This window comes from Anomaloglossus baeobatrachus, chromosome 3 (genome assembly GCF_048569485.1).
Source record: "Anomaloglossus baeobatrachus isolate aAnoBae1 chromosome 3, aAnoBae1.hap1, whole genome shotgun sequence".
NCBI classification, from domain to species: domain Eukaryota; kingdom Metazoa; phylum Chordata; class Amphibia; order Anura; family Aromobatidae; genus Anomaloglossus; species Anomaloglossus baeobatrachus.
In genome coordinates, this window is record NC_134355.1 from 129,637,661 (window position 1) to 129,665,611 (window position 27,951).

The following is a 27,951-nucleotide window of genomic DNA, read 5'->3' on the forward strand; positions in this document are numbered from 1 at the left end:
AATGAATTAGGCGCATTCGGTGTTCCTCTAGTCGGGACACTGAGTACATTTCTGGTGTAATTTACACTTAGTACAGTTGGATGTGTTTGCCAGGCCGGCCTTGTCCGACTTTGGTAATGCTGCCCGGCACTGACATCGGCTAAAGTAGCAGCATTTTTGGTGCAACTTCAAGTTGTGTGAACCCCAGAAAACCTGAAAAACACCTCTATGAATCGGGACCTTATTGTTTTTGTTAGAAGCTTCCATCTGAGCGTGACAAGGCATAAGGGTCCGGGGTCTGCGTTCATTTTGACTGAAGGCTCATTCATATCCACCAGCCCAGGATGGCACCATGACCTGCATTAATGGCCTGGCACATACATTGCTCTTGGGCACTTCGGGTCTACACTGGACGCTTTCCTGCCCCTGTACACTATACACTGACTGAACCCTCCTGAGCCCTCCATGCCCCTGAACCCTCCATGCCCCTGAACCCTCCATGCCCCTGAGCCCTCCATGCCCCTGAGCCCTCCATGCCCCTGAGCCCTCCATGCCCCTGAGCCCTCCATGCCCCTGAGCCCTCCATGCCCCTGAACCCTCCATGCCCCTGAGCCCTCCATGCCCCTGAACCCTCCATGCCCCTGAGCCTTCCATGCCCCTGAGCCCTCCATGCCCCTGAACCCTCCATGCCCCTGAGCCCTCCATGCCCCTGAGCCCTCCATGCCCCTGAGCCCTCCATGCCCCTGAGCCCTCCATGCCCCTGAGCCCTCCATGCCCCTGAACCCTCCATGCCCCTGAACCCTCCATGCCCCTGAACCCTCCATGCCCCTGAACCCTCCATGCCCCTGAGCCTTCCATGCCCCTGAGCCCTCCATGCCCCTGAACCCTCCATGCCCCTGAACCCTCCATGCCCCTGAGCCCTCCATGCCCCTGAGCCCTCCATGCCCCTGAGCCCTCCATGCCCCTGAACCCTCCATGCCCCTGAACCCTCCATGCCCCTGAGCCCTCCATGCCCCTGAGCCCTCCATGCCCCTGAGCCCTCCATGCCCCTGAACCCTCCATGCCCCTGAGCTTTCCTCGCTGTCACTTATTCCTCTCAAGTCACCAACGAGGCGGCTGAGGCAACTCGGCACTGCGCTCCGAGCGACCCCTGAGCATGCGCAGTCCGCTCCCGCAGCACAGGAAGCAGCAGTCTGCATACCGGTGCCGGGACTCGGTGTGACACGCTGCTCCGGGGTCTCCTGTCCGTGCTCAGACAAGTGCCGCCATTCTGGCTCCAGCCTGCAAGAGCCATGCCGCCCACCATCCAGCACCCCGGCCCAGCAGGTAATGGCGGCAGTGAGTCCGGGTCCCGGCTGAGCGCACATGTGCGGGGCTGTAACGGGACGGGGTCCTGGGAAGTGACAGTGATGGAGGGCTGAGATGTGCGATATCAGGGCACGGAGGAAGCGCAGTGACCTGCCAGGTGCAGAGCCATATGCAGTCCTTGTGTTGACAGTCCTGTGTTTAGCGTACATGGTCCTGCCTATAGTGTGCGCTGACCGCCCCCGCGTATAGTGCGTGCTGCCCCCGCGTATAGTGCGCTGCCCCCCGCGTATAGTGCGTGCTGCCCCCGTGTATGGTGTGCGCTTCCCCTGCCTAAGGTCTACGCTGCCCCCGCGTATAGTGCGCTGACCCCCCCCGCCCCCTCGTATAGTGCGTGCTGCCCCCCGCGTATAGTGCGCTGCCCCCCGCGTATAGTGCGCTGCCCCCGCGTATAGTGCGCTGCCCCCGCGTATAGTGCGCTGACCCCCCCCGCCCCCTCGTATAGTGCGTGCTGCCCCCGCGTATAGTGCGCTGCCCCCCGCGTATAGTGCGCTGCCCCCGCGTATAGTGCAGGCGGTTTGGACGGCATAAATCGACTGGTTCCCTTTTAAAGGGCATCTGTCAGTAGGATCGGCCCCCTAAGCCATGTATATGGGCATGGAGGTTATAGACAGTTGAACAAAACCTCTTGCTAGCTGTGATCTGATGTGGATTTCTCTGTAATAACACATTTTTCTTAATATGTAAATGAGCTGTTTGGATCTGTGGATTGTACACACATCTCTCTGAGAGTTGTCCCCGGAAATTATTTTATAACAAATGGGGTGTTCGCAGTGTGAGACATGTAATGACTGACAGTCTGGTCTCCCGATCTACATGTCTCACACTGGTAAACACTCCCTTTCTTATAACCTCTGGAGGCAGATCTCGGAGATCCGTGTCCCACCCATAGCTCTTACCAGCTCATTTTTGAATTTGTTTAGTATAAGCCAGATTGCAGATATTTATGTTTGTCCAGCTTCCTTTGACCTGCATGGCATAGGATAGTTTCCCTTAAAATCATGGCCATCCCCTAGTATTCCTTTCTGTGTCCTTTGTGGCACTTTTTCACCCGCTCTATTGTATTCACACTTTGTTGTCTTTCTGGTACTTCACAAGACTGAACAGCTGCGTAAAAAATATTGGAAAAGAGATAACAAATACATGAAATTCATGGGCACAGTTGAGCAAAAACATTGACAGGGCACTGGTCCAGCGGCCACGTCGGAGGTGTGTGGTAGTCCATTGGAGAACCCTTAAAACATGCTCAGTGGTGACCAAAGCCACTCTTCTCAGATTGACTATGGTTCTCTTCTGTGACAATGTGTCACTTACTCAGCTTTTTGCTGTCATTTTGATAAAATCAATGTTTTCTCTGCTGCAGATCTAGCAGTTATACAGAGCTCATGAATATTGTGGACTATCTGGCAGCACGATAAATAGACCTCCAATGATAATCTCCTGCTGATTAAACAGTGATGTTATCAAAACTACACTAAGCAGCCCAGAAAGTGACACGTCGCTGGAATCAGGATCTTTGCCCCTACGTTATGCTGTTCTCAGGCAAAAACCTGGTGACAGATTCCTTTTAATGAATCAGGAGTGTCTGACAAGCTGTGTGCGCCTATTTATGCCTCACCAGAAGTTTTACGCCAGTCCTTGCTTGGAGTAAAATTTCTGGTGTTATGTGGTCCAATGCTCATTGTGAATGAGGCTAGTTTCACACTTGCGTTGGGCGAAATCTGCTGGGTCGTTGCTGCGTCGTTTTGACGCATCCGTTATTTTTGTGGTGTCAACGGATCCGTTATTTCACAGTAATCCGTTAGCTGATTCCTGTGAAATAACGGACCGTTGCATTCATTAGGCGTCCATCTAACGGAATGCGTCGGCTCTGTTTTTTTTTCTTTTTTCATTTTTTTTTCATTCTGGGCATGCTCAGTAGAAATTAGCGGAATCCAGCAGCGGATTTCGTTGTAAAGCACTTTGCAACGGAATCCGCTACCATAGGGAGCCATTATAAATTTTAACGGAAGCAACGGAATCCGCTACTTGGCGTCATTTTGACGCATGCTATTAACGTTACATGCTGCGTTGCTTCCGCTCGGCGGAAGCAACACAGCGTCGGCCAACGGAAGCAACGCAGGTCCTTTTGGCACAATCCGACATCCATACAAGTCTATGGGAAACAGCGGAATCCGTTAATGGATTCCGCTGTTTTCCAAAAGGGCGGATTGCGACGGAAGGAAAACAACGCAAGTGTGAAAGTACCCTAAGATGTGCTCTGGCGTCACACCCTTCATGCCGCAGCTCTGCTGATTTTGGTGGAGCTTGGGGAAACTCATATGAAAATCGCAAACGTTTTGCTCAACCCTTGCTCCAATGTTTTGCACCTTAACATAACAACAGAATTGTTGCTAAATTGCTTTTATAAATGGGGGCCATGTTCTTTAGATAAAGCCGATTTTTACTGCTTTGGTCCTAGGTATATTCTTGCACATGGAGGCTATTTGCCGCTGTTGGACAGGCCAATCTATATGTTTTGTTGCACTGCCAATATTTATTTCTTCATCGTTCCTTATGGGAGACCCAGACCATGGGGTGTATAGCTTCTGCCTCCGGAGGACACACAAAGTACTACACTAAAAGTGTAGCTCCTCCCTCCGAGCATATACACTCCCTGGATGACAAATCCAACCAGTTCAATGCTTTGTGTTCAGGAAGTCACACATACACATGCATCCTCTGATTTTTTATTTTTGATTTCAAAGATTTGGAAGAAAAGCGGGTCCAATCTGGACTCCCGGCATGTCCCTTCTCACCCCACTGTGTCGGCGGTGCTGTTAAGGTTGATTTTACAAGGCTGGAGCCTTCACATGCCGCGCTCCTTCACCACCCCTCGGGCTCTGGCTTGAAGTGGGAGCCATCACGGTTCTCACTGCTTTGCAGGAGACCGGTCTCCATCCGCAGCCCTTTACAGGATCCTGTCGGACGGAGCGCTCACCTCCCAGGGACCTGGCACCTGCGTCTCACAAGTTAAGTACTGAGACGTTATTACCACAGACAGTGGTCTTTCCAGAGGTCCCTTGTACTTTATATTTGGGGAGAGTGTGTTGTATGACTGTGTTATCATTTCCGGCCGGTTCTCCAGTTTTCACTGGAGAACCGCGCCGATGGTGCCTGCACGCTGGCCGCATGTTTAAATCTAGGCCCCGGCTTCGCCTGAGGCCTACTTTCGGTTTCACTCCCCCTGCATGTCAGTCATGCAGAGGGACAGTGTGGCTCCGCCCAGCGGCTGTTCAGCACAGGGAACGGACACTCCTCACTGAGGAAAGATTCCCTCCCCTGTATATCTCATTTGTCCTCCGGATCCAGCTCTGACAGTAGGCCCCGCCCCCTCTCCTTGCTCCGGCGCCATTTTCTCCGGTGTCTAGACTTTCAGCCCGGACAGTTGTATCAGTGGCTGACGGCACCTCTCTAAGGATCCCACTGTCCGCCAAGTTGTCCTTCTGGCCAAATCTATATATGAGGCGGCGGGGGCCTCGTTCTCCCCATCTTTTGCAGCAGTGCGGGCTCTCAAAGCCATCTCTGCTTCTCTGGAGGAGATGCATTCCCTCACCAGGGATTTTATGCCCGAAATGGTTGCCTTAACTTCCAGGCTTCAGTCTTTTCATCCTATGCCATGTCTGCCATGCTGGAGACTGTCACCGCACTGCGGTGGCCTCGGCTACTTCCCTCGCTATCCGCAGGCTCCTGTGGCTTCGAGAGTGGAAGGCAGATGCTTCTTAAGAAGTTCCTTGCTGGGCTCCCTTTTGCTGGGACCAGTCTATTCGGTGAACATCTGGATGAAATTATTAAGGAAGTTTTTGGCAGGAAGTGTACTTCCATGCCACAAACCCAGGAAACCTGTACAGGGCAGGAACCAGTCGAGGTTTCGTTCCTTTCGTTCCTCTAACTGGTCGTCCTCTAAGCCCCCGGCCTCGTCCACTAACTCAGCCAAGGTCCGTAAGCCAACTGGCGCATGAAGCCGCGTCCTCAGAAGTCCGCAGGAGCTGCGGCCCCCAAGGCAGCCTCCTCTTGATTATCTGGCCGCGCCAGTAACGTCCTTGGTCGGTGGCAGGCTCTCCCTCTTAGGCGACGCGTGGTTTCAACACGTCTTCGATCAGTGGGTGTGGGTTACCATTTCCCACGGCTACAGAATAGAATTCTATCCAGCCCGCCAAACAGATTTTTTCTGTCAACTCTCCTCTGCTCCAAGGCCGCCGCCTCCTCACAGGCCGTGGCATTCTTGCAGGCCAATGGAGTAATTGTACCAGTTCCCGACTGGGAACGGTTCTGAGATTTCTACTCAAATCTCTTCCTAGTCCCCGAAAAGGACGGTGCTTTCCGACCTGGATCTCAAGCTTCTCAACAAGCATGTCAGGTGCGGCATTTTTGCATGGAATCTCTGCGATCAGTCAATGACCCAAGGAGATTTCTTAGCAGCCATCGACATCAGAGATGTCTTTCTGCTTGTGCCAATCGCAGTTTCACACCAGCGTTGGCTACGTTTTGTAATCGGAGAGGAACTTTTCCAATTCGTGGCTCTCCCCTTCGGGTTAGCCACGGCCCCTCGTGTACTCACAAGGTCATGGCAGCAGTGGTTGCGGTTCTGCACCTCCAGGGGTTGGTAGTGTTTCCTTACCTGGACGACCTTCTAGTCAAGGCTTCATCCAGTGCAGAATGTCAGCGGAGTGTCTCGCTCACTCTCAGCGGAGTGTCTCGCTCACTCTCGCCACGCTTGCAAGTCCACTCTGACCCCGACCTAGGAGCTTACGTACCTAGGGATGCAATTCGAGACTCTGCTGGCACTTGTGAAGCTGCCCTTAGTCAAACAGCAGTCCCTTCATCTGGCGGTTTGCTCTCTGCTGAGGCTCCGCCGTCATTCCATCAGGCACCTCATGCAGGTGCTGGGTCAGATGGTGGCGTCAATGGAAGCGGTTCTCTTTGCCAGTTCCATCTGCGTCCCCTGCAGCTGGACATTCTCCGCTGTTGGGACAAGCGGACCTCTTCCTTGCACAGGCTGGTGGCTCTGTCGCCACAGACCAGGAGCTCTCTTTTGTGGTGGCTTCGGCCCCTCTCTCTGTCCCAGGGACGCTCCTTTCTGGCCCCGTCCTGGGTGATTCTCACCACGGATGCCAGTCTATCCGGTTGGGGAGCAGTGTTTCTCCACCACCGAGCACAGGGCACTTGGACTCCGTCCGAATCAGCCCTCTCGATCAAGGTGCTGGAAATCAGGGCTGTACTCCTCAGAAAGTGGTCTTTCTAGCTCTCGTAGTTTTTCACCACCTGTTGGCGGGCAGGCACATTCGTGTCCAGTCAGACAACGCGACAGCAGCTGCCTATCTCAATCACCAAGGCGGGACTCGCAGCCGCCTAGCAATGTCGGAAGTTCAACGTATCCTTCAGTGGACGGAGGACTCCATGTCCACCATATCCGCAGTCCACATCCCAGGCGTAGAAAACTGGGAGGCAGATTATCTCAGCCGTCAAACCGTGCACAGCGGCGAGTGGGCCCTGCATCCGGCAGTGTTCCGGTCAATCTGCCGCAAGTGGGGCACTCCGGAAGTGGATCTAATGGCATCCCGGCACAACAACAAGGTCCCGGTTTACGTGGCTCGCTCCTACGATCCTCAGGCCTTGGCAGCGGACGCGCTGGTTCAAGATTGGTCCCAGTTCCGTCTGGCCTACGTGTTTCCCCCTCTAGCTCTCTTGCCCAGAGTCCTGCGCAAGATCAGAATGGAGGGCCGTCGGGTCGTACTCATCGCCCCAGACTGGCCCAGGCGAGCTTGGTTCCCAGACCTGCTCCGTCTGTCCGTAGAGGTGCCGTGGCATCTCCCGGACCGCCCAGACCCTCACAGGGTCCGTTTTTCCGCCAGAATTCTGCGGCTCTCAGATTGACGGCGTGGCTCTTGAGCCCTGGATTCTTATGGCTTCAGGCATTCCTTCCGAGGTCATCTCCACTATGACTCAGGCTCGGAAGTCTTCCTCGGCCAGGATTTACCACAGGACTTGGAGAATTTTCCTGTCCTGGTGTCGCTCTTCCGGCCATGCTCCTTGGCCGTTTTTCCTTGCCGACCATCCTGTCCTTTCTACAGTCCGGTCTGCAGCTAGGACTGTCTCTCATTTCCCTCAAGGGACAGGTCTCGGCTCTGTCAGCGTTGTTCCAGCGGCGTATCGTCCGGCTGGCCCAGATGCGCACCTTTATACAGGGCGCATCTCACATAATTCCGCCTTACTGGCGGCCTCTGGATCACTGAGACCTTAATCTGGTCCTCACGGCCTTACAGAAACCCCCCTTTGAGCCTCTTAGGGAGGTTTCGTTGTTTCGTTTTTCACAGAAAGTGGTCTTTCTGGTGGCCATAATTTCTCTCAGGAGAGTCTCTGATTTGACTGTGCTCTCTTCGGAGTCACCCTTTTTTGGTCTTTCACCAAGACAAGGTGGTTCTCCGTCCGACTCCGGGCCTTCTCCCTAAGGTGGTGTCTCCTTTCCACCTTAACCAGGACATTTCATTGTCTTCCCTTTGTTCGGCCCCTGTGCATCGCTTTGAGAAAGCGTTGCATGCTTTAGATTTGGTGCGGACGCTCCGGATCTATGTGTCACACACCGCTGTTCTTATGCGGTGCACCTCTCTTTTTGTGCTGACCACAGGTCAGCGCAAGGGTCTCTCGGCTTCTAAACCGACCCTAGCTCGTTGGATTAGGTCGGCCATATCCGATGCCTACCAATGTTCTCAGGTGCCTCCCCCGCCGGGGATTAAGGCGCACTCGACCAGAGCTGTCGGTGCCTCTTGGGCTACGGCTCAGTAGGTCTGTCAGGCTGCCACTTGGTCTAGTCTGCACAACCTTTCGAAGCACTACCAAGTGCATGCTCATGCTTCGGCAGATGCGAGCTTGGGCAGACGCATCATTCGGACAGCTGTCGCCCATTTGTGAAGTTAGGTTTTGCCTACTTCTCAGTTCTGTTTATTTCCCACCCATGGACTGCTTTGAGACGTCCCATGGTCTGGGTCTCCCATAAGGAACGATGAAGAAAAAGAGAATTTTGTTTACTTACCGTAAATTCTTTTTCTTATAGTTCCGACATGGGAGACCCAGCACCCTCCCTGTTGCCTGTTGGCAGCTTTCTTGTTCCGTGTGTTTTCACCGGCTGTTGTTATAGACAGAAGTTCCGGTTATTCCGGGTTTTACTCTATCTCTACTTATGGGTGGATGTCCTCCTTCAGCTTTTGCACTAAACTGGTTGGATTTGTCATCCGGGGAGTGTATATGCTCGGAGGGAGGAGCTACACTTTTAGTGTAGTACTTTGTGTGTCCTCCGGAGGCAGAAGCTATACACCCCATGGTCTGGGTCTCCCATGTCGGAACTATAAGAAAAAGAATTTACGGTAAGTAAACAAAATTCTCTTTTTTCTGTCATTTTCAGCTGGCACTCAAGTCAGCACTCAAGAAGAACTGGAATCAATCCTTCGGGAGCGGATCATGGTCTTGGATGGAGCGATGGGCACCATGATCCAACAGCATGCTCTGTCAGAAGAGTCCTTCCGGGGGCAGGAGTTTGTAGACCACTGTAAACCGTTACAAGGCAACAATGACCTTTTAAGCATCACTCAGGCAGACATAATCTACAAAATTCACAAGGTATTTCTGCATCTCTGTAAGAATTTCACCTAGACAATGCGACAATCATCTTGTGTCTCCAAGTTCTTTACCGAAGTATGTTTTGCAGGAGTACCTACACTGTGGAGCCGATATCGTGGAAACAAACACGTTCAGCAGTACCAGTATCGCACAGGCAGACTATGGCCTTGAGCACATGGTAAGGTTCCCGGTTATCTCTGTGAATATGTATGCGCTCGGCAGCTGGAGGCACCTTTCTGTTCCCGATCCCATTGTACATTGTTATTGGAAAACAATAATTTTATCATCTTAGAGATAATTATCACAGGCAAATATTTAACACTTGACTGGGAGATTACTTTTGCCAATGATGAGCAGTTGTTTTGTTATTGGCAAAGGTGCATTTACACTGTATATAGAGGGTAGGCATTGTGGAATATAATGACAAATACACGTTTTGTGTGTCATTATATAGGCGTCAACACAAGAGATTGGATAATAAGTGTGTAATGTTGTGTAATGTATAACGGTATGAGAGCATAAATTAATGCAGCTACTGGAGATGCATGTGCATCAAACAGAGTGAAGAGGAGTAGATCGGGATTAATCTTTGCTGCCGTTAAGGATTATTGCTGAGACACACAACTATGAACATTGTGGTTTAATGCAATACGTTTCAAAGCTATCCGTCTTCTTCCTCAGGATAAATACACTGTGTGTTGTGGTATATTTTAGGCTACCAAAGCTCACTGCCACCGGGTCTTGGGACAGCTGTCAACACAGTAACTTTAAGGGAGCTTGTACGGACATCGTTGGTATTGGGGACTGGGTCTTGTAGATACCTCTCCATTACCAACCCAGGGCTTGATGGCAGCTGTGATTTTTGACAAATCACTGCTGACATCAACCTCATATATTACTTCGATTGCCATCGCACCAGGGCAATCAGAATGAGACGGGTAAAGCTGCATAATTGGCGCATCTAATAGATGCACCAATTGTGGGGTGGCTGTGGGCTGCTGTTTTTAGGCTGTTGAGGGCCCAATAACCATGGACCTTCCCAGCCTGAGTATACCAGTCCTCAGTTGTTTCCTTTACCTGCGCTGGTTATCACAGATAGGCAGGGGACCGCACATTGATTTAAATTTTTCTTTTCCACTGCGCCTGCCAATCACAGTATTGCCAGTAGCAAAGATGTTTACTATATTACTGTGATCGACAGGCAATATCTTTTTAATGTTTGTGTGAGTAATGAATAGTGCTGAATATATTCGCTCATCACTAGTGATAACTTATTTTCATTGGTTTTCACGTTTTGTTCACCACTTGTTTAGGAGTGAAGTGGACTTAGCGGTTGCTTATTTCTGTCCACTATTGGTGGCTGATCAACCTTTGTTCCATAGAATTAATTCACTTGAGATCTAATACACATGATCAGCCACTTTTTTTGGAAAAAGAGTAGAGGCTCCTTGTACTTGTAGTGCCTTTACAGTGGCTTTTGCTGGTCAGCACACTTGGTAAATCTCCGATTGCTGGGAATGCTTTTGCACCAGAGTAACACAGAAAACTGCATTTGATCCATCAAGTGACATCTTGTCCTTAATTCAATTTTTTATTAGTTAGGCAGTGTCAAACTCTGCTTAAAGCAAACTAATGTTTTTTTTTCCAGTAATACATGTACAGACAGCACATAGAAGCGTGTTGTCTGATGAGTGGCACACCCCATGTCTGCAGTCTGTGAACCCAGTCTGACTATATGTTATGAGGTTTAGATAGAATAGATTATAATCAAGAGTGACAGCGATCAACAAATCTGATTATCAAATACATTTGGGCAGGTGGTCCACAAAGACCAAGGCCCCATGGTGATGATGCGTGCCGCAATTATATCAATGTTACTTATGAGGGTTCACGTCTAACTGAGACACCTGCAATTTTGTGATTACATTATTTTGGATGATCTGATAAATATCGATGATTATGCACAACTTTATACTGAAACTGCAAAATGCAATAATCTCAGCACAGAAGATAATCATGGAGCTCAGGCCTTGCACCTTCATACAGGTGAGATAAAGAAATTGATGACCTTGATATTTTAGTAAGTTTTGAAGCATTTCTGAATTTATGTGTCTGAAGATAAGAAAATATGTGCCATCAATATGGTGAAGAAATCCTAGCACGAGAATGTATTTTCCAGGATTTCTTTCTTTGAAGAACAGTGAATTGCTTCTTACCTTTGATCCCATACTGCTTCGTTGTACATTACCCAGGATATAATTGATGTTTAATTTTTCAGGCCTACCGCATGAACAAGGTCTCTGCAGAAGTAGCCAGAAGAGCAGCAGATGATGCAACACGTGAGACAGGTGTGGACTTCAGTAACACGTTATTTAGGTTTTATCCAAACGTACAATAAAAATGATCTCTAACCTAAGGGGCCCTTTGCACATTACGACATCGCAAGCCGATGCTGCGATGCCGAGCGCGATAGTCCCTGCCCCCGTCATAGCTGCAATATCATGGGGATAGTTGGCGTAGCGAACATTATCGCTACGCCAGCTTCACATGCACTCACCTGCCCTGCGACGTCACACGGCAGGCGGCCAATAGAAGCGGAGGGGCGGAGATGAGCGGGACGTAAACATCCCGCCCACCTCCTTCCTTCCGCATAGCTGGCGTGAGCCTCAGGACACAGGTAGGAGGTGTTCCTCGCTCCTGCGGCTTCACACTCAGCGATGTGTGCTGCCGCAGGAACGAGGAACAACATCGTAACATCGGTCATTTCCAAATTATGGAAATGACCGACGCTACACCGATGATACGATTACGACGATTTTGCGCTCGCTAATCGTATCAAAAAGGCTTTACACACTACGATATCGCCTGCGACGCCGGATGTGCGTCACTTTCAATTTGAAGCCACCGATATCGCACCTGCGATGTCGTAGTGTGCAAAGTGCCCCTAAGGCTCGGGTGGCTCCAGCCCCTTTCATGACTTAAGCCAGCTTTACACCTTACAATTAGGTGTGCGATCTCGTATACGATGTGACACGCCCAGGTCGCATATGCGATTGAATGAGATTGCACGTAGGTCGTTCATTTGCTGTCACACGATCGTTTGTAGTCTATGTTAAATTGATCAATTTTGTGTGCGATCCTTTAGATCATGTGTTCTGTGACGTATGCATTGGGCACCCTTTTTTTTTTTATTTATTGACTTGCCAAGCGTGTGTAATGTGTAGGGATGCGTTTTTACTATGTCATCTGCCATTCAGCTCTGCTACATGGCCGCTAACAGCAGCCACAGACAGCCATGTAGCAGAGCTGAATGGCAGATGACAGCAGACACAGACAGAGCTGCACTGTCAGAATGAACTCGGGTGAACCTCACCCGACTTCATTGTCATGCTGCGGCTCTGTCTGTGTCGCGTCCTGATTAGCGGTCACCTGTGAAGGACCCACCGGTGACCGCTAAACTCCTGAGTAAGTGAATTGAGCAGCCCTCTCTCATACTCACCGATCCCCGATCCCGGCGCTGCACGGCGTTCACACTGCTCCGGCGGCTTTTACTGTTTTGAAAAAGCCGGCCGCCCATTAAACAATCTCGTATTCCCTGCTTTCCCCGCCCAACGGTGCCTATGATTGGTTACAGTGAGACACGCCCCCACGCTGAGTGACAGGTGTCACACTGCACCCAATCACAGCAGCCGGTGGGCGTGTCTATACTGTGCAGTGAAATAAATAATTAAATAATTAAAACAAACGGCGTGAGGTCCCCCCCCCAATTTTAAAACCAGCCAGATAAAGCCATACGGCTGTAGGCTGGTATTCTCAGGATGGGGAGCCCCACGTTATGGGGAGCCCCCCAGCCTAACAATATCAGTCAGCAGCCGCCCACAATTGCGGCATACATTAGATGCGACAGTTCTGGGACTGTACCCGGCTCTTCCCGATTTGCCCTGGTGCGTTGGCAAATCGGGGTAATAAGGAGTTATTGGCAGCCCATAGCTGCCAATAAGTCCTAGATTAATCATGTCAGGCGTCTATGAGACACCTTCCATGATTAATCTGTAAATTACAGTAAATAAACACACACACCCGAAAAAATCCTTTATTAGAAATAAAAAACACAAACATATACCCTGGTTAACCACTTTAATCAGCCCCAAAAAGCCCTCCATGTCCGGCGTACTCCAGGATGGTCCAGCGTCGCATCCAGCGCTGCTGCATGGAGGTGACCGGAGCTGCAGCAGACACAGCCGCTCCGGTCACCTCCACACAGCTAATGAAGACAGCCGTGCGATCAGCTGAGCTGTCACTGAGGTTACTCGCTGTCACTGGATACAGCGGTGGATGCAGCGGTGGCCGCCGGTAACCTCAGTAACAGCTCAGCTGATCGCGCTACTCACCTCAGTTGCTGCGTGGAGGTGATAGGAGCGGCGGTGAGTAGCGCGATCAGCTGAGCTGTCACTGAGGTTACCCGCGGCCACCGCTGCATCCACCGATGGATCCAGTGACAGCGGGTAACCTCAGTGACAGCTCAGCTGATCGCACGGCTGTCTTCATTAGCTGCATGGAGGTGACCGGAGCGGCTGTGTCTGCTGCAGCTCCGGTCACCTCCATGCAGCAGCGCTGGATGCGACGCTGGACCATCCTGGAGTACGCCGGACATGGAGGGCTTTTTGGGGCTGATTAAAGTGGATAACCAGGGTATATGTTTGTGTTTTTTATTTCTAATAAAGGATTTTTTCGGGTGTGTGTGTTTATTTACTGTAATTTACAGATTAATCATGGAGGGTGTCTCATAGACGCCTGACATGATTAATCTAGGACTTATTGGCAGCTATGGGCTGCCAATAACTCCTTATTACCCCCGATTTGCCAACGCACCAGGGCAAATCGGGAAGAGCCGGGTACAGTCCCAGAACTGTCGCATCTATTGTATGCGGCAATTCTGGGCGGCTGTTGGCTGATACTGTTAGGCTGGGGGGCTCCCCATAACGTGGCGCTCCCCATCCGGAGAATACCAGCCTTCAGCCGTATGGCTTTATCTGGCTGGTTTTAAAATTGGGGGGGACCGCACGCCGTTTGTTTTAATTATTTAATTATTTATTTCACTGCACAGTATAGACACGCCCACCTGCTGCTGTGATTGGGTGCAGTGTGACACCTGTCACTCAGCGTGGGGGCGTGTCTCACTGTAACCAATCATAGGCGCCGGTGGGCGGGGATAGCAGGGAATACGAGATTGTTTAATGGGCGGCCGGCTTTTTCAAAACAGTAAAAGCCGCCGGAGCAGTGTGAATGCCGTGCAGAGCTGGGGATCGGAGATCGGTGAGTATGAGAGAGGGGGTAAGAGGGATAGACTGACATGGACAGAGAGTGAGGGACAGAGATAGTGACCGACTGACAGAGATTAGTGAATGACAGACATTGTGAGGCGCTTCAGAACGCAGCTTTTCAGCTGCGCTCTGAAGCAGACCTTTTTTAAGCTGCGGTGCAGAGCGCACACCTGCGCACATAGCATCAGACACCAAAATCGTATGAGGGATGTCACACGTTACAATTGACTAGGTTCGTGCAACAAAACGTCCAATGTATGAGGAATAAACGACGTGTATGCGATCTCCGTATTTGCGTTCAATCTTGATTGCACGTAGGTGTCACACACAAATACGTCACGAACGATGCCGGATGTGCGTCACTTACAACTTGACCCCGACGACGGATTGAAAGATTTATTGAAGCGTGTAAAGCAGGCATTACTCTTTATTCTCTTCTGTGACAGTGTATGTTTCTAGAGGAACGGGAAAGTATGTTCTTTCTTACTTTTGCTAATAGTTCAGTTTTGGGTGAATAAATTATGCATTTTAACTTACAAGGGTATTACCATCTCCAAAAATACTATCTTAATATGTAGTAGTAATAATAACAATAACAAATAGCTTACTCCAATTAGAAATGTAGTATAGTTCTCCTGATTAGCTACATCACTTACCTTATGCGTAGGGCATTGCAGTAGCTGAGGTATCCACACATACAGTGAGCTATTTGCTAGTGGTCGTAACCATGAATACTTAAGCTACTGTAATGCCCTGTGTATAAGGTAAGTGATGTAGCTAATCAGGAGAACTATATTACATTTCTAATTGGAGGTATTTGCTAATATTATTAATAATATTATTACTACACCTTCTAAGTATTGGGATAGGGTCTGGGAGATGGGAATACCCCTTTTTAACTAACGTTAATTCATTAGGTGGCAAATATTTTACTACTATCTAGGATAGGGCTGCACGGTGGCTCAGTGGTTAGCACTGCAGTCTTGCAGCGCTGGGGTCCTGGGTTCAAATCCCACCAAGGACACCATCTGCAAGGAGTTTGTATGTTCTCCCCGTGTTTGCGTGGGTTTCCTCCGGGTTCTCCGGTTTCCTCCCACACTCCAAAGACATACAGATAGGGACTCTAGATTGTGAGCCCCAATGGGGACAGTGTTGCCAACGTATGTAAAGCACGGTGGAATTAATAGCGCTATATAAATGAATAAATATTATTATTGGATTTTAGAGATGGGAATACCCCTTTTTAACCCTTTAGTGACGGAGCTAATTTTCACCTTAATGACCAGACCAAATTTTGCAATTCTGACCAGTGTCACTTCATGAGGTTATAACTCTGGAACGCTTCAACGGATCCCGGTGATTCTGAGATTTGTTTTTTCGTCACATATTGGACTTCATTTTAGGACAATATTTTTTGTGTTTATTTATGAAAAAAATTGAATATTGGCAAAAATTTTGAAAATTTAGCAATTTTCAACTTTTGAATTTTTATACCGTTAAACCAGAGATTTCTGTGACACAAAATAGTTAATAAATAACATTTCCCACATGTCTACTTTACATCAGCACAATTTTGGAAACAATTTTTTTTTGTTAGGAAGTTAGAGGGGTTCAAAGTTTATCAGCAATTTCTCATTTTTACATCAAAATTTACAAAACCAGTTTTTTAGGGACCACATCACATTTGAAGTGACTTCAATAGGCCTAGATGACAGAAAATACCCAAAAGTGACACCATTCTAAAAACTGCACCCCCCAAAGTACTCAAAACCACATTCAAGAAGTTTATTAACCCTTCAGGTGCTTCACATGAACAAAAGCAATGTGGAATGAAAAAAAGCAAAAATTAAATTTTACCTAAAAATGTTGCTCTAACCCAAATTTATTCACTTTTAGAAGAAATAACACAACAAAATGGACCCCAAAACTTGTTACCCACTTTCTTATGAACGCGCCAATACCCCACATGTGGTCAGAAACCTCTCTTTGGACAAATGGGAGGGCTCGGAACAGAAGGAGCAATATTTGAATTTTGGAAAGCAAATTTGGCTGAAATAGATTGCGGGCACCATGTTGCATTTACAGGTCCGCTAAGGTACCTAAACAGAAGAAACCCCTCACAAGTGACACCATTTTGGAAACTAGACCCCTCAAGGCTTCTATCTAGGGGTATAGTGAGCATTTTAGATCCACAGGTACTTCACAGATTTTGTTAACGTTACGTTGTCATATTGAAAATTTTAATAATTTTCTCAAAAATGTTGCTTTAGCATCAATTTTCTCACTTTTTCAAGAGGTAATTCCAAAAATTTGACCTCAAGGTTTGTTAACCACTTTTTTATGAGCGCGGTGATACCTCACATGTGGTCTGAAACCTTTGTTTGGACAAATGGGAGGGCTTGGAACGAAAGGAGCAATATTTGAATTTTAGAAAGGAAATTTGCCTGAAAAAGATTGCGGGCACCATGTCGCATTTGGAGGTCCCCTAAGGTACCTAAACAGCAGAAACCCCGCACAAGTGACCCCATTTTGGAAACTAGGCCCCTCAAGGAATTTATCTAGATGTTTGGTGAGTACCCTGAACCCTCAGGTGCTTCACAGAATTTTATAACGTTGAGCCATGAAAAAAAAAAAATAAAATTTTACCACAAAATTGTTATTTCAACCAGGTAGCTTTTTTTTTTACAAGAGTAAAAGGAAAAAATTCAGCATAACATTTATTGTGCAATTTCTCCTGAGTTTGGCGATACCTTATATGTGGTGGAAATCAACTGTTTGGGCGCATGGCAGGGCTCGGAAGGGAAGGAGCGCCATTTGACTGCAAAATTGGCTGGAATCAATAGCGGACGCCAGGTTGCATTTGGAGAGCCCCTGAGGTGCCTAAACAGTGGCGGTCCCCCACAAGTGACTCCATTCTGGAAACAAGACACCTCAAGGCTTTTATCTAGGTGTATAGGGAGCAGTTTGAATCCACGAGTACTTCACAGAATTTGATAAGCTTAGGTTGCCATATTGAAAATTTTCATTTTTTTCACAAAAATGTTGCTTTAGCATCAAATTTCTCACTTTTTCAAGAGACAACAACAAACCGTGGACCCCAGAGGTTGTTATCCAATGTCTTATGAGCACAGGGATACCCCACATGTGGCCAAAAACCTCTGTTTGGATAAATGGGAGGGCTTGGAATGGAGGGAGCACCATTTGAATTCTGGAAAAGTTGAAATAAATTGCGCGCACCATGTCACATTAGCAGGGCCCCTTGGGTACCTATACAGCAGAAACCCCCCACAAGTGACTCCATTTTGGAAACTGGATTTTATTCAGGAGTATAGTAAGCATTTTGAATCCACAGGTACTTCACAAAAATGTTGCTGTAGCAACAAATTTCTCGCTTTTAGGCTATGTGGCCATGATCCAGCGACACGGCGTCTAGTACACAGTGTCAGCCTTCCTGCAGCTGCCCATGCCCACGATTTGGGTTCAGGCCGCTGTGGAGCTCTATGCTACCTGCAGAGAACACTCATCTCCGCAGCATAAATTGACATGCTGAGGCTCGGGAAGCTGCACCACAGGTCGGTTTATGCTGCGGAGAAAAGAAGCACATTGGGCATGGGATTTCTAAAAATCCTTCCACTGTGCTTCTACTGCACAACGCACCTTTATGGACGCAGGGAAAACACTCTGCGCCCAAAACGCTGCAAACCCTGATCGTGGGCACATAGCCTAAAATGCTACAATGGATGAATGGATAGATGTCAAACATATATAACGTCCCACCCCCTGCATATTCTAAGCTGGCGCCCTTTAGTGCCTTTCATGTGGCACTAAAGGGTGCCTAGCCTTGTATTTAGCCCCCCAAAAAATTAATAATTAAAATAAACGACGTGGGGTCCCCCCTATTTTTGATAGCCAGCTAGGGTAAAGCAGACAGCTGTAGCCTGCAAACCACAGCTGACAGCTTCACCTTGTCTGGTGATCAATTTGGAGGGCTCCCCAGGCGTTTTTTTTTAAAAAAAAAAACGTGGGGTCCCCTTCAAATTAGATCACCAGCCAAGGTGAAGCGGACAGCTGGGGTCTGGTATTCTCAGGGTGGGAAGAGCCATGGTTATTGGACTCTTCCCAGCCTAAAAATAGCAGGCCGCAGCCGCCCCAGAAGTGGCGCATCCATTAGATGCGCCAATCCTGGCGCTTCGCCCCAGCTCATCCCGCGCCCTGGTGCGGTGGCAGACGGGGTAATATATGGGGTTGATACCAGCTGTAATGTCACCTGGCATCAAGCCCTGGGGTTAGTGATGTCACGGCATCTGAACAGATACCCGACATCACTAACCCAGTCAGTAATAGAAAAAAAAAAGACAAAAAAAAATTTATTTGAAAAAAAAACTCCCCGAAACATTCCTCTTTTACCAATTTATTGAAAATAAAGAAATTCCGGTCGCTGTAATCCATTTTGGAGGTCCCACGCCGACTCTGGATCTTCTAGAATATGGGGGGCATGTTCAGGGAACGTATCCCCCATTTTCTGGAAGAGCAAGCTCTCCATGAGCAGTGTGGGTGCAGTAATCTGAGAATACTGCACTCACACTGCCCCGGTCCAACCTAGGGCAGAGTGACCTGCAGTAACCTCATTCCAGAATATGAGGGGCACGCTCACAGAACGTACCCCCCATTTTCTGGAACAGCAGTCTCTCCATGTGAGGAGTGTGACTGCAGATTACCACACTCACCCTCCCCCGGTCCACAGTGGAGCCTGTGCATCAGCGACGTCGGGGTCCCTGCTTGCAGGGATCCAGCTGACAGCCGCTGTCTGCGCATGCGCCGCCAGCATTGAAGAAGAAGGAGGCGGCGTGATCGCGGGACGGAGCGGCAGACAGGTAACGTAAGACCGGGGGCTTTGGGGGGGGGTGGTGACGGGGGGTGACCTAGTGGGACCTGGGGACACCTTTCTGTCGCATGTGACGTGTCACATGCGGCAGAAAGTGCAGAATGAATGCGGCCGCGCGCTGTGAGCCGCCATCTTCCACGCTCCGGAGGGGGGAGGGGGGTGGTGGCTCTGGAGAACCGGAGGGGGCTCCGGTGACCAGAGGGCTCCGGTGGACCGGAGGAGGGGTCAGGGGGAGGACATTTCCCTCCGATCTGAAATGTTTGATCATTTCAGATCGGAGGGAAATGACTGCAGAGCCGGCGCCGGCGGCAGTTTTCTGTGCGCTTCGGCGCCATTTTGGATGTCCGGTGGGGGTAGGGGTGGGGGTGGGGGGACTCTCCGGTACCGGGGGCTTTGGGGGCACTAGGGGGTTAGATTTCTATCTCATCTGACTTGTTTGATCATGTCAGATGAAAAAGAAATCAGTTTTACCGGCCATTTCTTTTTTTTTCATGTGTTCATCGGTATACAGTGTATACCGCCGATCACATGATCGGGGTCCAAAAAAAACACCCCGATTCATAATCTGGGGGGTCTCAGCTACCCCCGGTAGCTGAAACCCCCGAGATTTTCGGTCGCTGGGGGGCGCTACAGGGTTTTTTCGGGCCGTCGCTTTAAAGCGGCGGAACAGAATAAGTACCCTGTTTTGCCGCCGCTTTAAGTCGTACGGCCGTCGTTATGAGGTTAAGCATTTTTTTCTCAGTTTATATCATACCCTATAATAGGGTTGTCCACTGTTTTTATTATTTTAAAATACACCTATTGTGGCCTAAAATTTAAAAAAAAAAAAAGGCATCCGCCCATCAGATCCTTGCCATGGCCCCGCACCATTACCATAGTTTTCCTTTTCCAACATGGAATATCAGATCACTATTGCAGCCAATCAAGTGGCCGTGGTTTGTAGTGGTCACGTGGCTCATGAGCCAGAAGAGGCAGTTTCCTGGTAGATTGGTGTAAAGTAGTGGGGATCCCTTTTGAGTCATCTTTCTTATAAATTGTTGCCCTTCAGCCATGGACAGTCACAGACCTAAAAACTCCCCTTCTGTCATTTTTATCAGCCACACAGCTTAATACATTTCCTGTTGGTGGAAAATAATGCCCTGGTGTGCAAAGCATTATACAAGCGATCAGACGCTAGTAGGGCAGGGACGGAGGAATAATAAAATTCATAAACTTTAAGTAAAAGAAAATCTCTGCCTTCAAAATTAAAAAAAAAGTAATCCTGTTTCTTCCTATGAATTTAGTATAGCCATAATTCCACAATAAATCTCCCATATTAATACTGCCTGATAGAAATTGTAAGGGAAAATTATTTTTTTTAATTGTGTTTTTTAATCTCCTCTTGAAAATTTTGCTAAAAGCTAATGCAATAAATTGTTTACCTCTTCTCTGGGATGTTCCATCACACATCAGGGCAGCGTGGCCTTCTCCATGCTGTTGGTGTATACCAGCTCCCTGATAATAGCTGCTTCTGTTCTTAAAAAGCAAACCGCAAAACAATAATGTGCCTGGTCAGAAAGGGGGAAAAGTGGCCCAGTCCTGAACTGATTAAAGGGGTTGGTCTACAAAAGGATAGGGAATAAATGTATGATCACAATAACTGTCTTCCGGTGGCTGCTTCATTAGTCTATGGAACTGCTAAAGATCATCAGTTACTTTAACTATGGAAATAACTAGGGATGACTATGCTAATTGGTGTAGCTTCTTTCATTTCAGGAAGAAAGAGGTTTGTGGCTGGAGCTATGGGGCCAACAAATAAGACCCTGTCTGTTTCCCCTTCCGTTGAAAGACCTGACTACAGAAATATCAGTAAGATTATGTATTTTGATTGTTTGATTTGATTAGATATGATTTGTCTTTTATTCACCATACGCTAAGTTATGACTTAAACAGGTATTCTCATGCTTGGACATTGTTCCCTATCTACGGGTTAAGCTAGGTTCACATTTCCGTTAAAATGTATCAGTCACAATCCGCGGCTCTGGTAAACAACGGCATCCGTTTAGCGGATTCCGTTGTGTCCTATAGACTTGTATTAGTGGCGGATTGCGACTGATTAACTTGTGTTGCATCCACTGCGTCGCGGTCAGTCGTTTTTTGACTGACCGTCGGGCGGGAGCAACGCGGATTGTAACATTTTTCTGGCCGTCAAAATTAACACGCCGCGCAGGAAACCGTTGCCATCCGTCAAGCTTGTAATGGATGTCTATGGTTCTGGATTTCGTCGTAATCCGTCTTACAACGGAATCCAGCGCTGGATTTCGTCATGCTCTATTGAGCATGCCCAGCATGTTTGGCACACCCACTGGGCTGTCCCAAACACAAACGGATCATGACTGATCCGTCAAAAAACGGACGCACAGCAGATGTTACGGACGCGACGGATCAGTTTTTTCACAGGATTCCTGTGAAAGGAATCCTGTGAAAAACACATCCGTTGCGTCAGTTGACATCTAAAAATAAACTGATCCGTTGCTGACGGACCTGACGGATTTAAAACAACGGAAATGTGAACCTAGCCTTAGGAGATAATATCCCGATCATTAGTGGTTTGACCCCTTGGAATCCGACCCATCCAAGAACCAGGGCTCTGAAAAGCTCCGTGTGAATAGAGTGAAGGCCAATCACTCGCACTACCTCTATATACTTTAATGGGAATATGTTAAATAACGCTATTAACCTGCAGGTATGAAGTTAAACTGTAGGTTAATAATGAAAGCCCTGGTACTGGGAAAAAAGTTTATTCCTCCGGCTTTGTCATAGAGGTAAGGCTTCAGTTTCCACTCAGTTCATAGTGAGCGATGGCTGTAATTCTTGAAGGAACACCAGCACTACTGCTCTTCATCTTCATGTTTGAAGAAAGGACCACACTGCTGGCCTAATACAGATAGAAACCTCCGCACTGAAATGATGATAGAGAAGATCTTGATCGAATAAGTGAAATATTTTATTTTGGTCCGGCAAGAAAAAGTCCAGCGTTTCAGCAAACAGTGGTCTATATCAAGGACATTTGTGGTGTGAGAGAGCCGGGTGTGAGGTGGATGCGGCTGTCTGTGGGTCAGTCTGTGATGAACACTATGTACTGAGCGGCGGGTGACTGAAGCTTCATCAACTGCAGCTTTTATGACTGAAAACTGGATTCTGGAAGGAATAACGTTCATTTCTTCTTGGTAGCCAGGCCGTCCGTAGCTTTAAAACACTATTAATCTGCAGATTAACCCCATATCTGCAGATTAATAGAGTTTGGGGAAATGACATTACCTTTAGTGTTACTGTTAGAGATTACCAAGTGATGTGCTTATTTGGTCTTCAGCACTCCAATAAGAATGAATGGAGCGGCAGCGCACATGATTGATCTCTGTTCAATCCTCCTAGGGCTCTTCAGCACCTTGGTTCTTGAGTTTGGTTGGGAGGTTTAGTGTTCGGATCCCCAGCAATCAGTAAATTATCTCCTATAACATGAACAAGAAGATAACTTCCAAATGTGAGAATACCCCTGCACCTATTTTTCAATGGTCTCCATAGCATTGCATCCAGGGTTAGTTTTTCCTAGATGACATTGTAATGCCTGATTCAAGCTTTGCTGCCACAGCCAACGCTACTCAAGTAGGAAATCTACAGAACGAGGTGTCTAAACTGCAAGTGGCCTACAAAGACTCACCCGTGTCATCATTTATATATTATACTGACTGTTTTGTAACAGTGTAAGTGGCCCTTTTTTATTGGTCTCTTTCATCGTATATTTCTTTTTGTTTTCCAGCGTTTGACGAGCTTGTGGACGCTTACGCAGAACAAGCAAAAGGTCTTTTGGATGGTGGGGTTGACATTTTACTGGTGGAAACTATTTTTGATACTGCTAATGCCAAAGTAAGTGTCAAACACTTTATGTAAAGAGGAGCTGTGTTGTCCGGATTATTGTGTGCTTTAAAAGGGGCTGTCAAATATTAGAAACACGTCTATTTTTCTCCAGACTCGGCACCGCACATGTCCACTGGTTGTGTCTGGCATTGCAGGCTAGCTCCATTGCAGTAAACCACTCACAACCTGTGGACAGATGTATACCAGTCTTGGATGAAAGCAGAGGTGTTGCAAATATGTGGGTGCGCTTTGGACTTGGGTCCTCCATAGTACTGATGAGTGTTGCTCGTGGATCAGTGACAAATGTCTATTATGAGAAAACTGCATTCATCAAATCAAGGTTGCATAAGCATTTTCAGCCATTTGATCAGCAAAAATTAACCCCTTGGGCGCCACTTATGTTTTTTTCTTAAATAACAGAATCTGAAACTAATTGTTTAATTATAGAAATTGTCAATAAAATTCCAAAATAAATATTCATGTTTTTCCTAATGAAGCATTACAGACTGTTTTGTGGGTTTTTTGCTTCATTTTTCCTATGCAGCAGATAAGCCATGTGGATGTTTGAACCTGTTGAACTTAACCTTTCACCGAGTACATGATGATGGTGCAACGTGTCCAATGTGCACGAGATACCAACTTGTACATGTCCTGTATATCTCATAGTCAGTATCTGGGGCAGTGGGGGAAGTGGCCAGAAGAACTATAATGCTGTTATATCCTACATGAGCATTTTTCTATTCTGAAATAAATGTCACTGGTTTTTGCATGCAGATATACAATCTCTAGTGAATGATGGTGAAACCTAAAATAAACCCCTAAATTTGCTGCTTTATGACTGCAGTTTTTTTTTTTACTTTTTTAATTTTTTTCCATTGCATCTGAAATAAATAAAAACTGATTGTCCTGATCCTGCTGTCCCACTCCCTTACCGCCTTTGTATATTTGGTAGAATAGCAAGGAGTAGTTTGTGGTCTGTCCCTGTGTGACATGTAGGCCTGAATAGCTGTACGTAGAAACAAAGGTTTTCATCAAGACTTGGTACAAAGTTGCTTTAAAGGGAACCAGTCATATAAGCTAAAGCCACTGCTATACTGGCACTATCAGGCTGATTCTCTACATACCTGTAGTGGTCAGCTCGGATGTTTAGGTTTTGAAATCCAGGAAAGTCAAGTTTGTAAAATGAGCAGCTTCTTGAGTGACAGTTGCACTGGAGCAGATATATTCATAGTTATCCCCTCCCCCTGTTAGAATTAGCATAAGTAGTATACAAACGATTCACTTTGTCTAGCAGGACCTGTGGTGAGGTCATACCCAGGTGACCAGAAGGGGCGGGGCCTCAGCCACCAAAGCTGGATTCAGGTCACATAGGTATGACCTCACCACAGGTCCTGCTAGACAAAGTGAGTCGTTTGTATAATACTTATGCTAATTCTTACAGGGGGAGGGGATAACTCTGAATATATTATCTGCTCCTCAGCTGCTGTCACTCAAGAAGCTGCTCATTTTACAAACTTCACTTTCTTGGATTTCAAAACCTATACATCCGAGCTGACCACTACAGGTATGTATAGAATCAGCCTGATAGTGCCAGTATAGCAGTGGCTTTAGCTTGTATACGAAATTCCTGGTGACTGGTTCCCTTTAATGTTCATTTTACATACTGTACATTGGGACTATGAATGGAAAAAGGATTTCCAAGGTATGAAGGGATTTTTTAGGACTTTAGTATTGATGCCCTAATTGTTAAATCATTAAATCAGTTTGTGGAGATTTGAATTCCCATAATAAGAGCAATAAAACAGATTTTGTCAAGTAATACATCCGTTTACATTTGAGGGAATACCGAAGTTTATCTACTGTTTGTTGTGGCCATCTTTCACACTACTGTATACATGCAGAAATGTCAATTTACCTATGTGATGCTGATCAATTTGTTTATAGATCTTTATATAAAGAAGCAATATTCACTTAAAAAAAAAAGATTTACAAAACTTTAACATTGCCGACATGTCTCCAGAAAAGGTAACTGATATAAGACTGATTGGACTGTGAATATTACTTTTTTTGTTTCTATATTAGAAGTAGGTAGTATGATACAGAGTCTATAAACAACAAATTCTAAATGTTAGTATCTGATTAAAAAAAAAAAAAGGCCCGTATGAGCCTGAATGGAACTTGCCTGCCATTTCATACCAAACAAAATGTGTGCTTCAGTTCCCCACAGACTGCTTCATACAGAAAGTTGTGCATTACTGTAAGGCAATGTGCACACAGTGCGTTTTTTCGCGGTGTTTTTGTGCGTTTTTGGGCTCAAAACTGCATGACTTTGCTTCCACAGCAAAGTCTGAGTTTTCATTTTTGCTGTCCGCCCACAACTTTTTTTTTTTAAGCTGCGATTTTGAGCTTAGAAAAAAAATGGACATGTCAATTCTTTCCTGCGTTTTTCTGCATTTTCCCACCCATGCAATGCATTGGAAAAACGCAGAAAAACTCACCAAAACGTGGTAAAAATACATGCGTTTTTTGCGCGATTTTGCCGTGGGTGCGTTTTTAGGCGTTTTTGTTCGTTTTTAGTGGCCAAAAACGCAACGTCAAAAAAACGCAGCGTGCGCACATAGCCTAAGGCACTGTGGCTTCATTGTGCTGCTATAGGTGACAAATGTCTGATTCCTAAGGGCTCAATACTGGATCCCCAAGTGATCAACCGTCATCTCATAGACATTAAACAGTAAAGTAACTAAACTTTTATGCGTTTTTGTTCTATTTTGCAGGTGCTTCCCATGTCTGCATATCAATTGGTTATCGGTCCTGAGACAACCATCAATCCCTCAAGACAGAAGAAAGGTAGTGAAGCATGAGAGGCAGCAAAGCACAGCCCCTGCCTGAGCAATAGTACAGGACAGAATATGGATTCAATTGTAAGTCATAAGCTTTCTATTGAATCCAGACTCCGTTTTGTGCACTCTATAAGGCAGGAGCCTGGCTCCCCTGCTGCACACTTTTCTGTTGGGTTTAAGCGATCGGTGGTTGTCTCAGGTCCTGTACTTCGTCAATATGCAGGCATGTAAAGTACCTGCAGAATATAACAAAGATGCATAAAAGTTTAGGTACGCTTGAAATAAACAATTCTATAAGCTTTAAACGCATTTGTTTTGTTTGTGTTTTATTATGGACCTTAAAGGGAACCTATCACCTATTCACCTGCTGGGTGGTCCAGGCCTCTCCGATGTGTGTCTATTGGTCTTGACCTGGCACCTTTCTTTATTCTTGCGATCGCAGTTCTCAGTCTGTCAGCCACACAGGGTCCTCCATTACGCTCCTGCTCATGGCAACTTCTCTCTGACCTGTTTTGGCCAGACCAAATCACTGTAATGCGCAGGTATGAGGAAAGGTCAAAGAACGCTTGCGCCTTCGCTCTACAAAACTTTGATCTGCTCTCAGCAGGGCAGAGAGAATTGCGCATGCGCAGGAGCACAAAGGAGAACACTGTGTGGCTAATGTGTCATGCACGTGAAGCTTGATGGAGGACAGCGATCACAAGGCTAGAGGAGGTGCCTGGTCAAGGCCAGCGATGCCCATCGAACCGCACCTCCCCACAGGTGATTAGATGACCTTGTTCCCATTAGAGGGGTATTCTTATATTACTAAATTGGTATAGTTCGGCAGAATTAAAATAAAATTTGACTTTGTTTTTGCTATCTGGTGTCATTTTCGTGATTTAAGAGCTTTTTTCGTACATAGTGCACAGCTTGTTTCCTAGGAGATCAACCACCAGTGCCTGGCTGAGTTTGCTCAGTAGCTACTTTTCATGACAATAGTTGAAATCCAAGTCACCTCTCTCCAGTTCATTGTAATTTATCAGTCCTGCAAAATCACAGTCCTCCAGCAGTTTCCAGAGCAGTTGTCCTAATATCCCCCTTGAACAAGGGCTTGTTCAAGGGCCCTGTTATCTCTGTGTAAATAAAGTGATAACAATGACCAGGTGTCACAGTAGCAAGCAGAAGCTACTGACTAGACCTGGTACCTAATGATGAGTGCTGTCCCCAACACCACAGTATGTAGGAATTAGGAGACTTCAGAGTTACAGTATATGCTGCTCAAGACACAACTTGAGAATATCCCTTTAAGATCTATTCAATTTACTTAACATACTTTAAGGTAAGACAGACTGGCGAGCTGTGTGCCCTAAAATGATTGTGTTATTTCTACAGGCCGCTCTCTTTGCAATCCAGAAATTGTTTGAAGAGGATTACAAGCCTAGACCTATATTTGTGAGTATTACAGCCAGGATTTGATCACATTCTCAGACATGTTTATTTGATATCTATATATATAATTGCCTTATTCTGTCTGTCTGTCTGTCTGTCTGTCTGTCTGTCTGTCTGTCTGTCTGTCTGTCTGTCTGTCTGTCTGTCATGCTCCGAAATTGTGTCCTTACGGTGACACAAAGCTGATTGGCCGCTGGGCTCGCCATGGCCCCGCCCCCCCACACGGATTGGCCTCTCGCCCCGGCTCTCTGCAGGCCCCGCCCCCCTCACGCAATGCACGCTCGCTCTGGCCCAACTGACACGGAGCCCCGATTCCCAGGTGAGTACACACACACACATCAGATCACACTCACTCTCACACTCACTCTCACACACACCTCACACATCACAACATGCTGGGATATCGCTTGCTTCTACACCGGCTCCGTCAGGATCCCAGCAGCGCCACACATAACCTTGCGATGCTGGGATCTTCACGGAGGCCGTGAAAGCTGGTAACCATTATACACATCGGGTAACTAAGGTCCCTTAGTTACCCGATGTGTATCATAGTTAACAGTGTACACCGGCTCAC

The 27,951-nt window shown here is 47.2% G+C and overlaps 1 protein-coding gene across 2 annotated transcripts in view; it reads left to right on the forward strand.

Moving 5' to 3' along the window:
- The first annotated feature begins 1,159 nt into the window (after positions 1 to 1,159).
- The window catches only part of MTR (5-methyltetrahydrofolate-homocysteine methyltransferase), a 188,203-nt gene continuing 161,411 nt past the window's right edge, over positions 1,160 to 27,951 (forward strand). The window contains exons 1-7 of one of the 2 annotated variants that reach the window (XM_075339442.1): positions 1,160 to 1,305; positions 8,786 to 9,000; positions 9,089 to 9,178; positions 11,279 to 11,348; positions 20,965 to 21,057; positions 23,009 to 23,115; positions 27,321 to 27,380. In XM_075339442.1, coding sequence (XP_075195557.1) covers positions 1,272 to 1,305; positions 8,786 to 9,000; positions 9,089 to 9,178; positions 11,279 to 11,348; positions 20,965 to 21,057; positions 23,009 to 23,115; positions 27,321 to 27,380 — 669 coding nt within the window. In that variant the 5' untranslated portion in view covers positions 1,160 to 1,271. The remainder of the gene's footprint in view (positions 1,306 to 8,785; positions 9,001 to 9,088; positions 9,179 to 11,278; positions 11,349 to 20,964; positions 21,058 to 23,008; positions 23,116 to 27,320; positions 27,381 to 27,951) is intronic. The other variant, XM_075339443.1, reaches the window with a different exon arrangement.